This window comes from Bos taurus, chromosome 7 (genome assembly GCF_002263795.3).
Source record: "Bos taurus isolate L1 Dominette 01449 registration number 42190680 breed Hereford chromosome 7, ARS-UCD2.0, whole genome shotgun sequence".
Taxonomy (NCBI): domain Eukaryota; kingdom Metazoa; phylum Chordata; class Mammalia; order Artiodactyla; family Bovidae; genus Bos; species Bos taurus.
In genome coordinates this window covers 50,234,049-50,256,911 of record NC_037334.1, presented here as the reverse complement: position 1 = coordinate 50,256,911, position 22,863 = coordinate 50,234,049, and the positions used below count along the sequence as shown (strand labels likewise).

The 22,863-nt window shown below is 45.8% G+C and overlaps 1 protein-coding gene across 5 annotated transcripts in view; it reads right to left on the bottom strand.

The window, feature by feature from the left end:
* Window positions 1-1,158: 1,158 nt before the first annotated feature.
* Window positions 1,159-22,863, bottom strand: part of CTNNA1 (catenin alpha 1) — a 346,126-nt gene continuing 324,421 nt past the window's right edge. For all 5 annotated transcript variants that reach the window (XM_024994302.2, XM_059888218.1, XM_024994299.2 and 2 more), the window contains 7 exon segments: window positions 11,889-12,089; window positions 10,997-11,148; window positions 6,636-6,746; window positions 4,933-5,114; window positions 4,704-4,809; window positions 3,246-3,380; window positions 1,159-2,344 (listed from right to left, as the gene is read on the bottom strand). In XM_024994302.2, coding sequence (XP_024850070.1) covers window positions 2,057-2,344; window positions 3,246-3,380; window positions 4,704-4,809; window positions 4,933-5,114; window positions 6,636-6,746; window positions 10,997-11,148; window positions 11,889-12,089 — 1,175 coding nt within the window. In that variant the 3' untranslated portion in view covers window positions 1,159-2,056.

The following is a 22,863-nucleotide window of genomic DNA, read 5'->3' as shown; positions in this document are numbered from 1 at the left end:
CTGGTTGCCATCCTCTCGGCTCGCTCACTCTGGTGGGGGCGTGAGCCGCTCTGTGGGAAGGCAGGCCCACCTGGCACGGACCGCAGCCTCCCACCCCCGCCCTGTGAAGCAGCCTGGAAGTGGGTCCTCTGCTCACAAGCATCCAGACAGCCTTACAAGAGACCCAAGCGTCAGAACCTTCCACTCGGCTGCTCCTGGATCCCTTATCTTCAGAAGCTGTGAGTGATGCTTGTTGTCTTGGCTGCTGAGTTTGAGGGCGGTTTGTTACATGCTAAGAGAAGCTAATGCAGTGATGAGGTCTTGGACCAGGTGACGGCAAACAGAACTGGTGAGAAGTAGCTGGCCCCAGCATACATTTCAAAGGGAAGAATCTGTAAAATATGTATAAAGACATCCAAGTGGAGAGTTTAGGAGACCGCCAGTTATAGAAGTCTAGTTCTAGGAAAAGTTGGCATTTGGATGGTATTTAAAGCCAGAAATCTGGCTAAGATCAGGAGTAAGCAGAACCAAAGAGAAGAGGTTGAGGACTGAGCCCTGGGACAGATAGCGCAACTTCGACCAGCTAGGAGGAGGAGGAGGAGCACCCTGTGAGGAACAGGAAACTGGAGTGAGATGCTTCGGAGGCTGAGGAGGAGCTGTGAGCGGGGAGGGCCCGTGCACCTTGGCCACTGACGGTGCGGAGAGGAAGATGGGCATGCAAAGCTGACTGGAGCGGCAGGAAGTGAGGAAGGGGAGACAAGGACGACACTCTCTAAGGAATGGGGACGTAGGCTGGGAAAGGACAGCAGCTTCAGGAGGTTTGTAAGGCAGCCATCATCTTGGTACAGTTACAAACCAGTGGGGATGATTCAGAAGGGGAGGGTGACCTCCAGGGAGATGTCAAGGATGCCTCTGAGGTTCTGCCCTGCACCCTGAAGTACAGACATGTGAATTCCCATGGTGGGCGTGGCCCTCCCAGCCGGCCCAGCCTGGAAGCTCCAGGGAGGCACAGCCCTGAGCCCTTTGCACAGTCTGCTCCCTCCCTGGGCAGTACCATCCAGGAAAGAGGGCCAACGGGAGGCCGGAGCATGGCAGATGCTGGGGGCAAATCCAGGAGATGTCTGATGTAAAAACTCCACTCTATGGGAAGGCAAAGAAAAGAACTCTGGCCCCTTAGACTTGGTTTCATAGTGGACTTTATTGGGAAAAGTTAGTGTAAAAACATTCAAAGTCATAAAATTTAAATAAAGTAAAATTATACCTTGTAGTTATAGTAATCGCTATAGTAATCACAAATAAGGTAAGTCTAAATCATTGCCTAAGCAAACACTATTTTGTCAGGCTTCTCCTAAGCCCAAAGCAGGAAGCGCTGCAATTATTAGAAGTGAACCCAATGATGAATTTACATTTGGAAACTGAAGGAAGTTAAAAGAGCATGTTCTGATTATGGCATCACAACATTCTAGCCTGAAAAAAAGCAACTTTATTAATGTCCCACAGCAGAGTACATTAGTAATTGTAACCATGCATTAAAATCCTCCTTTCATGTTATAAAGAGAGTAATCCATTTTCTTTGTGATACATTGTTTTAATTAGTTTTGTGTGGTCTGTCCCTCTAAAGACCTGTCTAGGAATGTTCCTTTCTCCAAGGCTTCCTAAGACGCCCGGGATGCTTCCTCCGGGTCGTCTTTGGTCATTTACTACCAGCCAAGTGGCCAGAACTGGGGGAAGCCCCTCCCTGAACCAAGATGCTGGTAGATCCCCTCTCCCAAACCTACTGCTACCACCACTGGGAGGACAGGCACCTCAACTTGGTCAACAGTGTTACTAACACATTCATGTGGGAGTCTCTTTGGTTATGGAATTTTTACTTTTAATTATTTAGGAGTATAAAAAATATAGCTAGATATATGCCCCTGAATTCTATGACTTAAACACAAGTACGTCCTTACAAAATTCACCAGGTTGGCCAGGTCTCAAGAATCTATTTCCCTATGGGATCTAACATCAGTGTTCTATTTAGCAAATATATGTGAGTGAAGAATGATGAGGGATCTTTAGGAGGGCCCGGGCAGCCTTAGATGCTGTCCATAGCTTTGAACTCACTGAGGGCCTGCACGGGGTTCACGTGCTTCTTCTGAGATGCTCTTTTAATCTTGGTCTGCGTCTCATCCTGTTTCTCTCTCTTCACCAAGGGCTTTTTCTCAGGCGCCTTCATCTTCCACGACACAGCAGGGAGGTTGAGGGACGCCATCCCCTGGGACTTCTGGTATTTGGTGGAGGCCACGTACGATGCCTTCACTGTCTGCACCACCGCATTCATCAAGTTCTTTGCGGCTTGGATCAGGGACATGGCGCTGTCCACCTGAGAGGCACAGACAGGAGGTGAGGAGCACGGGCCAGGGTCTGGGGTGGAAGGTCCAGCTGGCCTGTCGGTCCCCGACAGGGAGTCCCCACTCTCCTGGGGCCCGGAAGCAGCCCTCGTTCCTAATCAGCTCTCCCAACGGCTAGGTGCTCTCATCCAAACACCCTGAAAATGCCTGTATTTCAGACCTTCTGAAGGGAAGAGTAATAAAAACGTAAGGTACCATTACCTTACCTGCCCTAGCCCTCGACAGTTTTCAAACAAGGCGGGGGATGATCCGCAGAACAAGCACTGTCAACAGCCACAGGCATGGGGTGGGGGGCTTAGGTCAGCCTCCTGGACAGAGCGCCCCATGCTTTGAGTAATGACCCAGGGGACTCCCCTCACATTTAGAGAAGATGGGTAATTGTCCCCAGAGACAGGGGCATTTGATGTTGGAGCAGGTAAACAAATGGTCTAAGTATGTCCAACATTCAAAGTTCTTTGAAAGGAAATTGTGTGGGGTTTAGCAGAAGCCACGGGGCTTCCATGAAGTGAGGTGTCCTTGTTCCCCTAGGGTGACAGGTCCAGAACTGTGTGATGTGACCTGCGAAACAGACAAGGGGAGAGAGTGTACTGGGGCTCTTTGAGGGTGGAGGGGGTTTGAGAAAGGCTGTATGTCTCTGCAATTTCTGAACAGGCTCACTTTCTCTCTAGAAGAAGAAAAAAAAGGAGGATAAAAATACTCTTTCCCACAGAAGCAAAAGGGAAGAGGCCAGCACAGTAAGGGCTCCTAACTGTCACCAACCGTGTTCAGCAGAGCTGCAATATGCACAGAGGAGCCGACGTGCAGCCCTCAGCCTCCGAGAGGAAACTATGGGTCCTCTCCCAGCACTTCCTCCCACTGACAGAGGAAACTTACCCCAGAGACGACCAGCTCCCCACCAAGGTTCTGCACCTCGGCCTTGACTTTGCTGCAGATGTTGAGCTGGTGGCAGTAAAGGGCGATGCGCTGAAGGTAGGCCAGCAGGTCCTGCTTGCAGGCTGAGTCTGGGCACTGACGAGAGAGTGGACTTAGCACCAAGCACTCTTGAGCCCAAACACACCCATTCCTAGGGCTATTCTGACAGGCTCAGTCAGTGCTGCAGCAAGGATGAGAGAGGATTATCCAAGTACCCGGGCTGTCACTACCCTCAGCAACTCTGCTGGGGTCCCTGCCTCTGGAGAAAAGTGACAGTGTCATGAGCTAGAGTGAAGGGCTGTCTGCTCAGAGGGCCCAGATCTGCTCAGTGGTGCACACTCTAAACACCTGATGAAAGGAGAGTCATTTTAGGCAAAGATGGAGAACAAGTGCGTCAACCAAAGCAAGCAGAGCACCTCTTAAGTGTTGACGCCAACACCTCCCTTCTGTGAGGCTGGGGTTTTTTATTCTCAGCAGCTCCTGAAGCATGGCAGAGCCATGCCTCATTTGCATTTTAAGATGGTTGTGTAAGAAGACTGTGTTGGGAGCTGTGTGGAGGGCGGAGCAGGGAGTCAGTGAGGAAGGCCATAGTCTTGCAGGCACAGGCTGTGCACGATGGACTGAGTGGTGGCTGCTGAGAGGAAGAGACCAGATGGTGCTCACATTCATGTGGCCAGTAGATGTACTGGGGCTGAGTACCAGATATAAGCCCTTACAGAGGGGCGTTAAGGAGGGCTTCCCAGTCTTTGGCTTGAGCACTGTCACTGTCCTGCAGCCCTGGTGCAGGCTGAGCATGTGGACACTTGAGGGAAAGCAGTGGGAAGGCTTTGTAACTATAGCTGAAAATAGCTTGTAAACTTTCCTGGAGGTTTACACAGTTTTTTCAACACATCAGTAGAGAAAAGGGATGAAGGCTGGGTGGCTGGGAACACAGACGTCTGTCCCCACTTCGGCACATCATGCTTCCAAAGCACCAGACCAAAGAGCTCCTGACTCTTACGTGAAATACACCCACAAGAGGCTCTTAACGCACTTAGTTTCAGTATATTATTGGGGCTTGCAGAATTAGCTCCTACCCAGAGCTGACATTCTAAAGAGATCTGAAGAGCTAACAGTAAAGGCTGGTTTTAGCTGTCAATCAAAGCAAGATTTTAGGACATACACACCTATGTGTGTATGTGATGTAATGCAGAGATGTGCTGTAATGCAAACTGGGCCTGTCTTATAAAACTTGTCAAAGAAACAGGAATTCAGAAATCCTTAAAACTCTATGCTGATGTTAATCAAGCAGGTTGGTGAGTTAAGAACACTGTTTGAGATTAGGAAAGTGCTGTGGCTCATGAAAAACACTGTTACCACCCCTGGGCTGCCCGAGTCCAGCATGAACTTTAAGGCCTGTGGGGCAAGTCTGTTACTTACATGGTCTGCAATGGTGCGGCCAAGCTTATCCATCCTGGAGCCTGCCTCAGCAATTTTCTTGGCGGCACTGATCACATCTGATGTGTTTTTGAGTGGTCCTTTACCTCTGAAAACAGGGAACAAGGATGATTGTTAACTAAAGCCCTTGTAGGTGGAGATGAACAGCAAAGGATGTACGGAGCAGCACATCCTGCCTGCGTGAGGTGGCCTGCAGGGAGGAGCTGCTCACCGGGTGAAGTCCGTCATCTCCATCATGATCATGCACATCTGCTTGGCCAGCACGATGATGTCATTGCCACTGTCGTCCCACTTGGACACCTCAGCGTCCAGCTTGCTCTTTTCTTCCTGAAAACTGGCCACCTGTTCCGCAATCTTTGCTTTCTGCTCCTGGGGAAGCTGAGCCATGATCGCCTGAAATCAGAAGCACAGAAAGCTCTTACATAAAGAGAATATGAAGTTCTCACAGTGCATTAACCAAGAATATTTCCACCAAGCAATCTATGACATAGGTAGGATGATGCTTTAATAGGTTTCATTTTGCCTGAAGAACCATTTATTCTCATTTTGTGAAGTTTATAGCTTCCCGACCCACTTTCAAGAATAACGGTGTGAGGAGTTGTAGGCTAATGTACAAGCTTCCTGATCACACCTGCACAGGGACAAAACCTGCTTAATTCTTTAAAAGTTTCATCTTCTGAAGTCAGAAAGACAAATATCACATTATATTAGACATAGGTGGAATCGGATTTTTTAAAAAGATACAAATGAACTTATTCACAAAACAGAACCAGACTTACAGACTTTGAGAACAAACTTAGGGTTAATTACCAAAGGGGAAACGTGATAGGGTGTGGGTAAATCAGGAGCTTGGCATGAACATACAGTATTTTATACATATAACCAAGAACATACTGTATAGCACAACGAATTCTACTCAATATTCTGTGATAACCTATGAAAGCATCTAAAAAAGAATGAATATGTGTATAACTGAATCACTTTACTGTACACCTGAAGTTAACATAACATTGTAAATCAACTACAATAAAATTACTTTGAAGAAAAATAAACTTCCATTAACCTTAAAAAAAAAAATGTCAACCTCGCCTCCTGCCATGGGGATGAGGGAGGGGCTAATGCATGCAGGCCTTTCCCTGGTGTCAGTATATACATCTCCAACTTTGCAAGATGACCCAGAAGTAGTCTTAAAATGTAAGTTTTAAAGGAGGCAGAAGAGAACCTGCTGCAGAGCACACTTCTCAGGCACTCACACCTAAGCCTGCGGCACCTGGAGGCCCGCCGCCTACCTCAAGCCCCAGACTCAGGCCTAGGGCTCCTCTCGACTCAGCTCCCCAAGGGCTAGGACCCAGTGGGGCTTAAAGCAGAGATGAACCCGCTGTTCAAAATGACTTCTAAGGGGTGAAAAAAGACTCCTTAGTAATATTTCTTGGCATCCTCCCAAAAACATAAATGCAATTGATTGAAGATTTAACGACTCAAATGAATGCAATGGCTCTGATTTTCTTGAATGTACCACTGTTATTTTTTTCCCCATGAATAATTAAATAGTTCATGCCCGTGGTATCATTGAGATAGGCAAAGACAGCAATCTTTTTTGAGTTTCACTGTCCTATTAACAAACATTGCATTGACTGGAGCATAGCGCTTTCCTGACTCGGGGCTCTTCATAAACCAAAGCCTCAGGGTACAGCTGAGGGGGCCATGTTCTTGCCCTGCTCTAGCTGAGGAGACATTCTGGATGAACCTACAATGGACTAGCAGGTGCCACAACTTTAGGATAAGGTTCCACTGCCAGAGAAAATGAGAGGAAAAATGGTGTTTTCAATAATGAGAGAGTTCTTCTGGAAAAGAAAAAGCTAAGAACAGGGAGAGACAGGAAGGTCTGCAGGACAAGTTAAACCTGATCCTTACCCGGGCACTCTGGCCAGCTATTAGCTGGTCATCTTCTGTCTGGACACTTGTCCTGCTTCTGACATCGAAGTCTTCCGTCTCAAAGTCAGAGTCATCCAGCTCCTCAGGGGTCTGCCACCGAGACAGAAATGACAAGTCAAACACAACCCTGGGCCGCCAGCAGCCCCAAGCCCCTGGGCCCACAGCCCCAGGGTCTGATGTAAAGACATCCAGAATTTTCTGCAGTACTCTAAACAGCCACGAGGAATAAAGTTAAAGTTGCTCAATATTTGAACCCTGCTTCACCGATGCATGTGCCAAGCAGTCCATTCAACAAACAGCGAGCAAAGGCACCACACCAGCATTCCCAAAGGACCTGGAGGGTTTCAGTTTCTACCAAAGAGTCAAGACTCTGCTTGACAAAAGGTTTTCACTTCATGTACTTCTCCAACACCTGCATCTTAAGACAAATGTGAGAGTTGTTCTGGGTGGAAAACGTACTGTAGTAAAAATAGCAGTTTCATACATTAAACAGATTCTTATAACTTTGCCATTTTTTAATGGAAAAAAGAAAATTAACTGAATTAATACTGGGATTCCTCTTAAGTTAGCAAAGGTTGATCTGAGGAGTAAAAACAGGCAGTGTGTTTTTATGTACTTTTATTAAAGGAAAAGAGAATATGGCAGATAAAGTCTGAGTAAATACCAAAAGAACTGATCACTTTTTTGCTTTAATTATGAAATAAAAATTCTTATTTTGTATACCCTCCAGCCTCTCGTGATTAGCTGCTGACTTAAAACATAATGTAATCTTCGGGAAATTATCAGCAACAGGGCAGCAGGCAGAACAGCTGAGGTTGGCTCTTGGCCCAGCCGGTCGGCCTATGACAAGAGGGCAGTGAGGCGAGTCCCTCATCTGCACCAGGACCTAATCCAACCCCAGCCTGAGGGCTTCCTGTGAGGAAGCATCCGGACTGCCCAGAGTATGTTGGGTTTGTACACACGTGAAGGCTGGGCCGGTCCCTCTGTGTGGAGGTGAGGACAGTGGGGGTCACCTGAGGCACCAGTGAGTTACACGTCAGTGCAACACCTGGGGTCCAGCTGCTGTTGGCCATTGTGATTCTGGAGTGACAGACACTTGAGCCTTGTAGTGAGGGGTGCCTCTTAACAGGATCTCTACTTCCCCACCTTCCTCCACAGCCCATCACAGCCCAAAGAACTGTTCTTACCAGGGAAACCAAATTATCTTCTATCTGTTCATTCACTTGTTGAATCTCTGTGTGCCAAGCAAGCAGTTCTGGGCTCTTAAGGTACAGAATGACAGAGACAAACATCCCTGCTCTCACAGATACAAGACTGCAGGCACCCAAGGATGTGAAGAGCGAGACTGAGAAGCAGCTGCATGAATCCAGGTGAGAGGTGCTGGTGGCTTAGACCAGGGCAGTAACCATGTTCAGAATCCCTACTTATTGTGAAGGTAGACCCAACAGGATCTGCTGATAAATCAGATTCAGTGTATGAGGCAAAAAGTGGAATCAAAGGTGAATCTAAAATTTGGGCCTAAGCAAGTGGAAGACAGACGTGCCATCAACTGATGAGAGAGCAGGGTGGAGAGATGCGGAGCTCACTTTGGGGATGACAAGCAAGGGGCAGCAAGCAGGGTGGCTGGAGGAGTGGACCATGGGAGTCAGCCTCTCGCTGGTTTTCTCATCTTTATGCTCCAAGCAAATGAGTACAGTCAGAAAAGAGACAGGTGAGAAACTATGCTACAGGGTGTACCCGTGGTCACGGGCTGTGAAGATGAAGGATGAGGAGAAACCAGCAAGACTGAGGAGGAGGGGGCCAGTGGATTTTCTTACAGTGGGAGACATTAAGGCATGTTTGTCTGCTGGGGGAAAAGTGCTGGAGGAATAGGGAACAAGACCCAGTGCAAAGAACAGGCTCAGCCAGGAGCAGATGTTCAAACCACCTCAGGATCCTCGGAAACGATGGATCCCTGGTGGTTCAGAGAGTGAAGCGTCTGCCTGAAATGTGGGAGACCCAGGTTCGATCCCTGGGTTGGGCAGATCCACTGGAGAAGAAAAAGGCAATCCACTCCAGTATTCTTGCCTGGAAAATCCCATGGATGGAGGAGGAGCCTGGCGGGCTACAGCCCATAGGGTCGCAGAGTTGGACATGACTGAGTGACTTTACTTTCAGGGCCAGACAGGTAGGATGGGGCACAGGTGGGGAAAGGGGAGAAGGTATGAAGTGTTCCCAGACTCTATGGCTGTGTAGCACCAACAGTCCCCTGACATCCTGGGTCCAGTGACCCCAGTCAGATGACTGTACTTTTATGCACCACATTCAGCAGGAGACAGAATTTCACTAGGGTTGTATTTTGAAAGGCAAATAAGGGGAGTAAAAGGGTGCAAGAGAGATTGTACTGATGAAACAGAAGCTGGAATAGGAGTGAGGCAAGGACCCGAGAGGCTGAGTGAGGGTTGCAAGTGGGGAGGACCAACCGGCTGAAGATCTCGACGGACTCAAAGCACTGTTGGGAGTCACAGAACCAAAGGGAGCAGCTGACCAAAGGGATGATGGAGATGCTGGTTATGACAAAGACCAGGCAAGAGTAGGCAAAAGAGGCTGAGTATGGGGGAGGACAAGACATCAAGAAACCAAGAGGCCCTGGGGTTGGAAGGATGGTTCCTGAATTAAATCAAGACAAAAAGGAGCTGAACCAAGGCTGCTGCAGACCTACTTGTCCTTGCTCTCTGAGCCCTCCCAGGTGACCACACCCAGGTTCCATCTCACCACACCTGCCAGGGCCTCTCATACTTACGATCCAACACAGCAGTGAGCACACAGGAAACAGCTACTACATGCCAGGTCCTGACCTGAGCACGTTATCTCCAATTCATCCCATCAAAGCTATCAACACCATCATCTGCATCTTAAGAGAGATGAGGGAACTTGCTGAGAGTCTCAGATGTGAGGAGGAATCCTGCTTCCACAGAACAGGCCCTAGATGTGCAGGTATCCTGGGGTGTGTGCAGTGCCAGCTCATTTAAAACCCCAAAGGCATTCACCTCAGACACTCAACAACTCATGATTATTAATGTTTCTTCTATTCTCTGTCTGCACACAAAGAACTTTGGAAAAACAGGGCTGCATTTTGCCACACTGGTGCGCTTGACCCAGGGATCCCTTCGCACCTCTGGAGGCCAGGCCTCCCTGAGCATGGGCTGCTCTCCAGCACAGCAGCAGGGGTGAAGAAAGCAACAGGCTCCCCCAGATCCCCTCCCAACCCCCATTATGTGCAGGTGACCCGGGCCTGCAGGAACAGCCAGGAGCCAGCCATACAACCCTTGAGCCATTCTTGTTGCTCCTTACCCGAGAGGAGTGCAGTAATGCCCCAAGTGTTTTTACGTTGCATACAGAATGCATCCAGCCTGATGCAACTACTTAGGAATGGCCTCTGGTAAAAAGGGGGACACAACCCTGTCCACCTTGGAAGGTCTGACCAGCAAACCATGAAGGTGTAATGGAAACTCCCTGACATGACTAGACTGTCAACAGAGCCCAGCAACCGTCTACTCAGCAGGCCTATGTTCCAAATGCTGGCTCTGTGGCTACAGCAGGGCTGGCCCGAGCCTGGGGGCATCCAGGTGACCCCAGGAAAGCTTGGCACAGGTCCTGCTCTCAGCTTCCAGAGCAACACATTCATGTTCAGAACAGCGTGTGAGGGATCAGCTGCTATGTGAGTCCCAGCCTAAGACACAGGATGATCACAGAGGAGGTGTTGGTTTCTCAAAACCCCATTGTTCATGTCCAGGGGACCCCAGACACTGTCTCAGATGGTGAGAACTGCCGCTGGCTCAGAGAAGACGGGTCAAATGGGGCCCAGAGTGGGTGGCATTTCCCTTCAGCCATGGTGAGAGGGCTCTTGGACACTTGGCCCTGAGATCAGGAGCATCACCGAGGGCTGCACAGCCCCTCATCTTCCCCCTCAACACCCTGGGGCTCTAGTGCCCTGCCTGCCTGCCACCCCTCTGAGGTGAGGAGTGCTACATGTAAAGAACAGCTTCAACCTGAATAAGGGAAATACTCCCTTCTCTGAAATTCACTGAGGAGCCTTTATTTTCTGTCACTGCCCTCTAACTCAAGAGGAAGCCTCAACTCATACTAGGTCCCCTTTTCTCAGCCCAAGTTTGGGCTCTAACTTGCAAGTAAAAGTCATTTTAGACAACGTAATTAAACATATCTCCTCCTAACAGCCCTTAGATTCATGGTTTTAATATACTGCCAACACATCTGTTGAGTTCCAGAATGATGCATTGCTCAAGTTTAGCAAATGATAAGAAGGAAGCTGTTAAAACATCTAAAATGCAGTTACTCACCCTTATCATCAACACCGCTTTCCTGATGTCCCGGATGCCATCATACACCAGGCGGGAGGCATCGATAAACTCGTTTTCATCCATGGGCTGGGCAGGGTCTGAGCTGAGGGCTTCCACAGCCGCTTCCACTTGCTCAGTAAAACGCGGCATGACTGCAGAGAAGAGAGATGATAACATCACCACCAGCCCTCCTAAATCCCTCAGTCAGATGCAGAGAGGCAGAGTGGATGATGAAGAGCCTCTGCTTCTACCTATGTGAGAGGTATTTATGGTTCAAATAAATTAAATGCCATATTTTACAAAGACTTGAATCCGCTTCTTTGTCTCTGGCTAGATTCTGCAACACAGGATTTAGATGGCTGAGAATTTGAATTGGGATTTGGACTGAGGAGCCTGGTGGGCAGGAGTCCATGGAGTCACTAAGAGTTAGACACGACTGAGCGACTTCACTTTCACTTTTCACTTTCGTGCACTGGAGAAGGAAATGGCAACCCACTCCAGTGTTCTTGCCTGGAGAATCCCAGGGACGGGGGAGCCTGGTGGGCTGCTGTCTATGGGGTTGCACAGAGTCGGACACAACTGAAGCGACTTAGCAGCAGCAGAGGCCTTGCTAGAATGGGACCCTCCTTAATTTAGTGTGTTCATTAACTAGAGATATAACTCAGAAGTTCATCTTAAAATACTGAGTTTAGAGTGACTCCCATTACTACCTGTGGGACACAAATAAGGGAAACGTGTTTGTGTGGTCTTACTGTGGCTGACCAATGACTCATCAATCTGATGTACCTTCCAGAACTCTTGTTCGAAAATCAAACTGAGTCCCAATGTCCTACTTCCTAACCACAGGGCCATGTGTGTGTGAGGAGCACAGGTAAGGGAGGGAATCCCGCACCTGTGTTGGAGAGCAGCTTGGTTGCTTCCAGCACCTTCTCTGTGTAGACCCCTGGTTCATAGTTGTCCATCTCTGAGGTTACGACATGAATGACCCGGGCAGCCCGGCCTCGAATTGCACCAGCTGTGCGGTCCAGCCCATCCACATCTTTCTCTTGGAGAGCAATGACACATTTGTTCACGTCTTCCAAAATGTGATTCTCTGAGGAACAAACAAAAACAGCCAAATGAGGGAGGAGGCCTCCCACCAGAAGGGGACAATTTTAAGTTGGCACCTGTCACTCATCCAGTGCTCACTGTGTGCCTGCTACTGTGCCAGAAGCTTTACACACATCATTTCACTCGAGACCAGATTACCCATGGGATCAACTCTCCCCTGGAAACTGGACCTGTAATCACCTCCAAGAATAACCATCTTTATTCCAGGTTTAGAAGAGACAGGCAGAGATGCCCATCTTTCAGAATCCTTGATAATTTCTCTTTCCCGTAAACAATTTCACTGATTTTATATCCCGAAGTCTAATTAGAAGACAAGGTTCACTATTCCCAGTCCCTTGCCCCTTGCTCCAGGAGATGCCAATGGTATTCAGACAAACGACCAAGACATCAGGACAACTCTGGAACATGAGAAGGGCCTGGAAGGCAGGCAAAAGCCTCGATGGAGTTGGATTTGGAAGATCTACCAGAACTGTTTCTCCTCAAAGACAAAGCTTCACCCTGGGTATCGGGAACCCCAGAATGAGGAGTTCACGTTAACCGCATCTATAATAGCGAAGTGGGAGCAACCAAAATGTCCCAGAATAGAGTAATAAATTATGGGCACTGTGCAGCCATTGAAATGGATGAGGATCTGCAGGGGCTGATGCAGAATGGGAAAGGGAATGTTCTCACCACCAGGAACTGTGCAGTCCACCAACAGACAGCCCTCATGACAGGGCTGCCCACACCGCATGGGGCTGGTGGGTGAGCGACACAGTCTCCAGGTCACTGTCTGGCTATTTTCTTCCTGCTCAGAAAGCAGCTTTCCTTAAGACACACAAGAAATCTGAGAAGCATTGTCTGTTAAAGACATGCTCCCTTTCTTAAACCAAGACAGTTCATGTCTCAACAGGTGAAAGACTAATGGCTCTGGTTTTTCTGGAAGAGTCAGGACTGTAATGTAATCTGTTTAAAAAACACATATGGGGACTCCCCTGGTGGCTCAGTGGTAAAGAATCTGCCTGCCAATGCAGAAGGCATGGGATCAATCCCTGATCTGGAGGACCCCACATGCCACGGAGCAGCTAGGCCCAGGTGCCACAACTACTGAGCCCACACGCCTCAGCTACTGAAACCCGAGAGCCCACACACCGCAACAGGAGCCCCCGCTTTCTGCAACTAAAGAAAAGCAGGTGCAGCAAAGAGGACCCAGCAGAGCCATACATAAATAAAATTATAAATAATAAAACCCGAGAAACACAGCCGACCATTTCTTTGCCATTCTGGTTACCTTATGTTTTTGACCTGTCATTATCTAGGACTGGTTCCTGATTTAATTCCCTTCTAAAAGTCATTACCCTTCCCTCTCAGCCTCTGCTGACACAGTCATGTTACATAACACAATGTCTAGAAGAGTGATTACAATAGCTTTACCTCCTCAGATACCTCAAACAAGCAAGTGGACATGACGCTGTTTCCTCTTATCTCAAGGGGAGCCAGAGGCAAGTGCAAGTACTTAGCAGATCCAGCAAAGAACAGAGCCACCACAATGCCCTGCCTGTGGGCTTCCAGATACCTAGCAGGCTCCAGGAACAGGGCCCTCCATTTTGTAGTTCCCTGGAGATGGCAGGCATGGCTTGCAGCTACAAAACTAAACATACTCTTACCATGTGATACAGCAATTGCATTCCATACAAAGCCCCGCACACAGATGTCTACAGCATAACTACTCATAACTGCCAAAACTACGATGCAATCGAGTTGTTCTTCAGTAGGCAACCTGAAATACTGTGGTACATCCAGACCGTGAAATATTATTCTGCACTTAAAAAAAAAATGTGCTATCAAGGTATGAAAAGACATGAAGGGACCTCAGGAGTTGCCAGGTTCTGGAGCAGGGAAGAGTGAACAGGTAGAGGACAGAGGGTTTTGAGGGCAATGAAAACACTCTGTATGACGCTGTAATGATGGCTACATTGGTACACTACCAAGAGTGAGCTGTGTCACTGTAGGGTCATCAATTATAATGAATGTGCTACTGTGATGGGGGATGTAGATAACAAGGAGGCTGTGCATGTGTAGGGGCAGAAAATAGATAGAAAAACTTTGTACCTTCTTCTTAATTTGGCTTCCTCTCAAATTGCTCTAAAAGTCTTAAAAAAAATTTTTTTTTATATCATCAATTAAATATCTTTCCAAGGAGCCAAAATACAGCAGTAAAAAAAAGGCGGGGAGGGGAGAATGAATTACCACAAGACAGCTAACAAGACCATAATTCAGCATCTTGCTCCTTGGAAGGAAAGCTATGACAAACCTAGACAGCGTATTAAAATGCAGAGACATCACTTTGCCAACAAAGGTCTGTATAAGTCAAAACTATGGTTTTTCCAGTAGTCACATATGGATGTAAGAGTTGGACTAGAAGGCTTAGCACCAAATAATTGATGCTTTTGAACTGTGGTGCTGGAAAAGACTAATGAGAGTCCCTTTGACTGTAAAGAGATCAAATATGTCAATCCTAAAGGAAATCAACCCTGAACATTCATTGGAAAGAATAATGCTGAAGCTGAAGTTCCAATACTTTAACCACCTGGTGCGAAGACATGACTCACTGGAAAAGACCCTGATGCTGGGAAAGGCTGAAGGCAAAAGGAGAAGAAGGGGACAGCAGAGGATGAGATGGTTGGACAGTATCACTGACCAAATGGACATGAGTTTCAGCAAACTTCAGGAGACAGTGAAGGACGGGGAAGCCTAGGGTGCTGCAGTCCATGGGGTCAAAAAGATTCACACATGACTTAATGACTGAAAAACAACAACAAATTCAAACATTAGGAGACTTTGAGTTTATACCACTGCACTATTAAAACATAAAATGTATTGAACTTTTCACATAAACCAATTTTAGGGGTAATAAATGAACAGACTGGTCATAGCAAACATCCTCTTCCTGCAACACAACAGATGACTCTACACATGGACATCACCAGTCTGTCATTACTGAAATCAGATTGATTACATTCCTTGCAGCTGAAGATGGAGAAGCTCTATACAGTCAGCAAAAACAAGACAGGGAGCTGACTGTGGCTCAGATCATGAACTCCTTATTGCCAGTTCAGACTTAAATTGAAGAACACAAGGGAAAACCACGAGGCCATTCAGGTATGACCTAAAGCAAATTATACAATGGAAGTGACAAATAAATTAAAGGGATTAGATCTGATAGAGTGCCAGAAGAACTATGGACGGAAGTTCATAACATTGTACAGGAGATGGTGATCAAAACCATCTCCAAGAAAAACAAATGCAAAGAGGCAAAATTGCTGTCTGAGGAGGCCTTACAAATAGCTGAGAAAAGAAGAGAAGCAACAGGCAAAGGAGAAAAGGAGAGGTATACCCATTCGAATGCAGAGTTCCAAAGAATAGCAAGGAGAGATAAGAAAGCCTTCTTCAGCGATCAATGCAAAGAAATAGAGGAAAACAATAGAATGGCAAAGACTAGAGGAATCTTCAAGAAAATCAGAGACACCAAGGGAACATTTCATGCGAAGATGGACTCAATAAAGGACAGAAATGGTATGGATCTAACATAAGCAGACGAGATTAAAAAGAGGTGGCAAGAATACAGAAGAACTATACAAAAAAGATCTTAATGACCCAAATAAGCACAATGGTGTGATCACTCACCTAGAGCCAGACATCTTGGAATGTGAAGTCAAGTGGGCCTCAGGAAGCATCACTACAAACAAAGCTAGTGGAGGTGATAGCATTCCAGTTGAGCTCTTTCAAATCCTGAAAGATGATGCTGTGAAAGTGCTGCACTCAATATGCCAGCAAATTTGGAAAACTCAGCAGTGGCCACAGGACTGGAAAAGGTCAGTTTTCATTCCAATCCCAAAGAAAGGCAATGCTAAAGAATGCTCAAACTACTGCACAGTTACACTCATGTCACATGCTAGTAAAGTAATGCTCAAAATTCTCCAAGCCAGGTTTCAACAGTATGTGAACCAAGAACCTCTAGATGTATAAGCTGGATTTAGAAAAGGCAGACAAACCAGAGATCAAATGGCCAACATCTGCTGGATCATAAAAAAAGCAAGAGAATTCCAGAAAAAACATCTACTTCTGTTTTATTGACTATGCTAAAGCCTTTGACTGTGTGGATTACAACAAACCATGGAAAATTCTGAAAGAGATGGGAATACCTTACCTGCCTCCTGAGAAACCTGTATGCAGGTCAAGAAGCAAGTCAGAACTGGCTGGACATGACACAACAGACTAGTTCCATATTGGGAAGGGAGTACATCAAGGCTGTATATTGTCACCGTGCTTCAGTTCAGTTCAGTCGCTCAGCCCTGTCCGACTCTTTGCGACCCCATGAATTGCAGCACGCCAGGCCTCCCTGTCCATCGAGTCAGTGATGCCATCCAGCCATCTCATCCTCTGTTGTCCACTTCTCCTCCTGCCCCCAATCCCTCCCAGCATCAGAGTCTTTTCCAATGAGTCAACTCTTTGCATCAGGTGGCCAAAGTATTGGAGCTTCAGCTTTAGCATCAGTCCTTCCAAAGAAATCCCAGGGCTGATCTCCTTCAGAATGGACTGGTTGGATCTCCTTGCAGTCCAAGGGACTCTCCAACACCACAGTTCAAAAGCATCAATTCTTCGGCGCTTAGCTTTCTTCACAGTCCAACTCTCACATCCATACACGACCACTGGAAAAACCATAGCCTTGACTAGACGGACCCTTTGTTGGCAAAGTAATGTCTCTGCTTTTGAATATGCTATCTGGGTTGGTCATAACTTTCCTTCCAAGGAGTAAGCGTCTTTTAATTTCATGGCTGCAATCACCATCTGCAGTGGTTTTGTCCTCTTTCACTTGCATCAAGAGGCTTTTTAGTCCCTCTTCACTTTCTGCCATAAGGGTGGTGTCATCTGCATATCTGAGGTTATTGATATTTCTCCTGGCAATCTTGATTCCAGCTTGTGCTTCTTCCAGCCCAGCTTACTTATGTACAGAGTACATCATGAGAAATGTCTGGCTGGATGAAGCACAAACTGGAATGAAGATTGCTGGGAGGAATATCAATAACCTTGGATATGCAGATGACACCACCGTTATGGCAGAAAGGAAAAAGGAACTAAAGAGCCTCTTGATGAAGGTGAATGTACAGAGTGAAAAAGCTGGCTTACAACTCAACATTCAAAAAACTAAGATCATGACATCTGGTCCCATCACTTCATGGCAAACAGATAAGGAAACAATGCAGTGAAAGACTTTCTTTTCTTGGGCTCCAAAATCACTGCAGATGGTGACTGCAGCCACTAAAAAGACGCTTGCTCCTTGGAAGAAAAGTTATGACTAACCTAGACAAAATATTAAAAAGCAGAGACATTACTTCGCTGACAAAGGTCCGTATAGTCAATTCTATCATTTTTCTAGTAGTCATGGACAGTATGAGAGTTGGACCATAAAGAAGGCTGAGTACTGAAGAACTGATCTTTTGACTGTGGTTTGGAGAAGACTTGAGAGTCCCTTGGACTGCAAAGAGATCCAACCAGTCAATCGTAAAGGAAATCAGTCCTGAATATTCATAGGAAGAACTGATGGTGAAGCTCCATTAATTTGGCTGCCTGATGCCAAGAACTGACTCACTGAAAAAGACCCAGATACTGGGAAAGATTGAAGGCAGGTGGAGAAGGGGACGACAGAGGATGAAATGGCTGGATGGCATAATTGACTCAATGAACATGAGTTCAATGGAAATAAGTTTGAGCAAGGTCCAGGAGATCAGGAAGGACAGGAAAGCCTGGCATGCTGCAGTCCATGGGTCACAAAGAGTCAGACACGACTGAACAACAACAATGAACCAATCATAAGAATAAAGGGATTTAGAGCTCATGTTTAGATCAGAAAAATCTTTTATATACTTATTATATCAACATTTATATAAATAATATCTACATATTACTTAAACTAAGCAGACTGGTACTGAGCCTGCCTACAATACTAACCCTAAAAATTGCTACTTTTACTGAATCTAACACAACATCTGGAGAAGGGGAAGAGAAGGAAAAAAAAGAAACAATGTTGCTAATTAAACTATGAACCAAAGTTTTCACATATCACTGATTTTCAAGACTCATCCCAGTTTCAGGATTATTACTACTTGGGGTGGGAAAACACCTTTGGCAATCATTAAGCACAGCATTCTTTTTCATTCATTAAACAAAGTGGCCCAAACTTCACCAAGGATTTATTAACCTTCATCTTGGGCAAGTAGTTTTTAAAAAGCAATTTAGATTTTCTTGAATTCATACAGGTTTTCTTCCAGACGAACCCAAACCAGGGAAGGGCCTGCCATTCTTTAGCCACCAAGGAAGGCTTCTATATCAGGAAGCTGACTGAAGTAACATTTTCTACCCTCACTGAGACAGCCCCAGCCAGCTGAGGCCACTACGAACCCAGGACACAACCAACCTGCTCTCTATACTTGAGCCCTAAGGGAGAAGTGAGTTCCCACTGGACATACATGCAAAGATAGGAGGGTTGGAGGTACCCACACTAACTTAAGCCATAAGTTACTTTAACAGAATTTCTAAGGAAACTCCATTCCGAGTAGACACACCAATCTGGATCCCATTAAAAACTCTGATGGTTCAATATAGTCTTTATCTGTAGATGCTTCAAACAGGAAAACACAGACACAAACACAACACTCTTATCTCCAAGGGATCATATTATGGACATTAATATATCTGGTTTTCATTTGAAAATCTTTCTAGGACTGCCTCTGCATATCTACCTCAGCCACGTCAATGGCTGTGCTGTACCCTACTGAACAGACGAAGGGCCATCATTTGCTTATCTAGTCTTCTCTTAGGCGTTTTGGTTGAAGTGAACATATTTGCAAGGTATTTTGCCAAACATCTGTGTACCCATCCTCAGGAAAATTTCTAGCAATGGGATTACTAAGTCAAAAGGCAAATGTGTATAAAGTAGATGTATGATGCCTAATTGCCCTCTGGGAATCAAGCCAAATGGTATTCTCCAAAAAGCCTGCATGAACTTACACTCAGTCCACAATGTCTAACAGGGCCCATTCTGCCCTCCCCTTGCTCTGGATATCTTTATCAGTGCAGCCTTAAGCATACACAAGAGATGATAATATTGATACTCCATATAAAGAATGTACTCCACTATTATGAGAAGAGCCTGAGTGCCTGACATTTAACTCACTCTATAGTAACCATTTTTTAAAAAATCACTATTAATTACTGTGGAAACCAGGCACAGAACTATTGAGTGACTTATTCATTCAGGATGCATGGGAGTCAGAGATCAAATATCACCACTTTCCTACCTTATCTTCAGTCCTGGAGTTTTGTAATTAAACAACCAACCAACGAAAAAAAACTAGGTACAAAAGTCCTTTTATTTAGACCAATCAAACCAAATTATTTTGGCATAGTGACAATGAAGCAGAGTACAAATTACTACTCTTATTTGTTGCCCCAAAGTATCTAATGCATTATATTGTTTCCAAGAGCACTTGGTTAAGAAAAAACAATAAACCCAATTATAACCACTCTAACCAACCACTTGCAACCTAAAAAAAAAAAAAAAGAAGGGAGGGGGTAGGGTGCGGGAATCAAAACTTCCACGTGAAAGCTGAGTAAACAAATGAGAAAGTAAACTGCATTTCCACGGAAAACATTTATCAAATACAATTCAAATGAAATTCAAACAGTCTTTATCGCTTTGATAAATTTCAAACCACTGTCCTTAAGGAATCAGTCCATATAAATATATTCATGGTTTACTGAATGTTGTGTAGCATCCTAAATCACCCCCAATATTTACAAGGCAACATTCTGAATAGAACAGCTTAGGGAAAACGAGTGCCCCTCCCTCTTCCCTCAAGTGGCTTGCACGTCCCTTTTATTTTCGAGTGCCACTGGCTCACACCTGACACACAGTGACTCAGGTTGCCCCTGCCCTGCAGCCTCATGAAACACTGCTATCAGGGTCTTGGTGGCTTTACCAAGTTATACACAATATGACCATTATTTTTTAAGCTGTAAAACTTGGGATATAACTTATAATAAGCACAAGGGAACTTCTGGAACCAATGGGACAGAATATGCAGAAATAATGGAGCTAAAACAGCAGAGGGTCCTTTCAGTCCTATCCCCTAAGTAACTTACCCTTGGAAGGGCTCTCATGAGTAGACAAGGCTACAGCAAACACACAGGCCCCATGGATTCCAAGAGGGACTGATGGAAAAGTCATTACTGGAAATATTCCTCCAAACCTATCCCACTGAAAAAGGGCCACAAAACCCCAGGACATGGGAAAACACCAATACTCCAAGGAGTCAAGTCGCATTCTTACTTTTCATTAGGTCAAATTTCATGAAGTGCACCAACCTTAAGCCAGAGCCTGTGCTGGGCAGTTGCCGAGCAGCCCCTTACTCAGAAACATGCCCACTTTGCTGAGGGACTACTGAGCACCACTGTGCCTCTGGGCGATGGGAAATGGCAGAGAGGGCAGACCTTGGCTTCTGCTGGAAAGACTGCTAAAAGCACACAGCTGCTACAGATGGCACCTGCTGTCCAACCTGCGGAGGGGGGGGGGGGGGCGCCTCTCAAGAGGCTGTGAGCTGGGGACCACTGGGTGCCTGCCCACTAGAAAATGGGATTCCTCTCAACGAAAGCCAGTCTGCTGGGTGAGACGGGGAGATATGTCTAATCTGCCACATAAATAGTGCTAAAGCTGCCATGGATGAGGTTAGTGTGTAAGGGTATAAAGGAATCTAAATGCCAAAACTTAACTGATCAATCCAGTAGCACTCTACACAGGCATCTGCCTGTCTCTTCCTTTCAAACCAAGCCCCTGAAAAGCACACCGTGACAACCAGAGGAATTTTGAGTAATAGCCTTGTCCTGTTAATTAATTAATTACCTGATAACTAAGCAAGCCTATGACAAAACCTTAGAGAAACACACTAATGAGGGTCTCTGAAATTCAGATGCTCTGAAAGCACTACCATCTCCTGACTGAGACTACTGTTCTGTGTTTATTTGCTAAATGGAAACTGTCTGAACTCTTTTCCATCAAGTCAACCCTTCTATTTTCCCACATTTGCATAAAAATTGAACATACTCACCAGACAAAAGTTATCTGTTAGAAAATCTGATTTCTCTTTACTGTTCTTCTGTTTTATGTCATATACCCTAAAGATATTGCCTGGATCCCACTAAATGCCACTGCAAAATCCCCTTTGTTCTCTGATCTGAAGAATGCTGCATGAGGGACATCTGATTCTATTATATTTTATTCTGCTGTAAGAGGACTAGAAATCCCTTGAGACCAAGCCTTACTTGGTAAGTAAGTTTAGGAATGTAATATCTATCTCCAGAGGGGGGCTTTGCATTTAGATTTCAGAATTGGTTGTTTGCTTAAAAGTGTGCTGTGAAGGTGGAATGTTTTTCTCTAAACCTATGAAAAAGAATAATTCAGTATTTCATTGGGAAAACAACAGAAGGCCAAGATTTCCCAAAAAAGCAATTGCTGCATTTTTGGCACCTGCAAAAATGTGCTTGCAAATAGGTTTTTTGTTTTAAAGTACCAGCACCTGCAATTTGGCAGTCCTGCAGCAGCATGGTTCACCCCCTTGTTTTGCAGTTTACAGACTCCCTGCTCCCCAATCTTTCAAGCAGAGCCAATGCTCCAGTCCCAAGGAGAGTGAGCAGAGACAGGGGAACATTGGTATGCAGAACACAGTGTCACCTTATATAGGTCACTGCTGGAGGACTGTGCTGTGCATGTACTTAAGTAACGCTTCTGTTTCAAGCCCCATTGCCGCTCACATCTCCCACGTTCCAGATTGTGGTTCCCTGGGGTGACAGGTAGTTTCAGCCCTACAAGGACCAGCCACTGACTGCCCAACAGGCCACTGGCCTCACGAAGCCTGGCACCTCCAGAGAGCAAGCAGCGTGGCCAAGGGCAGCAGAGGCCTGTTAAATGGAGAATGCATTTATACTTGCTCAACTCTAAGGAGATGGATTGAAATTTATCTGTGTGATAAACAGGGAATTGCAGTTGACAGACATTTTCTATATGAATGCAATTTACTATGTCATTACCAGTTTATGTTTATATAATGAAATCAACTGTTTTTGTGAGGTGAATTACCCAGATTTATTTTTTGCAAGTTCATAATTAAATGGTACTTAAATATTTCCTCTCTGTTTTCTATCTGTGCATCATGCAGACAGAGTCTTTCGAAAGTAGGCAGTTAAACTACGATCATTTCTGAGGAAGAGAGAGATGCTTTCCAAGCGGAACAATTTTTACAAAAGAAACTGAAGCTGATGATGCTGGGAATCCTGTCTCCAAAGTCTCACAGGCTCATTAACAAACCACCAGTCCAGCAGGTCAGTGTTTTTTCTACACACAACAGCAGCAAGAAAGGTGGATGCTTATGGAGTTGTACAGGTCACAGCTTCAAAATGTTACTCCACACAGAGAACAACTTCCTCCAGGCAGTTTCCTGATTCATACCTCTGAGATTGAGACCAGCCCCACCACAAGCAGAACAACTCCAACCCCATGTCCAACTGCTTGGGAGTCACTGGTAGCTGTTTTCTTTAATTAAAATGAAAACCATCATAGTATTATTGCTAGAATAATTTACCTGGCCAGACTTGGGGGTGTTTTGATTGTCCATTATTGTAACATAGGTAAAAGTAATTATGCACATCCTCACATACTTCTC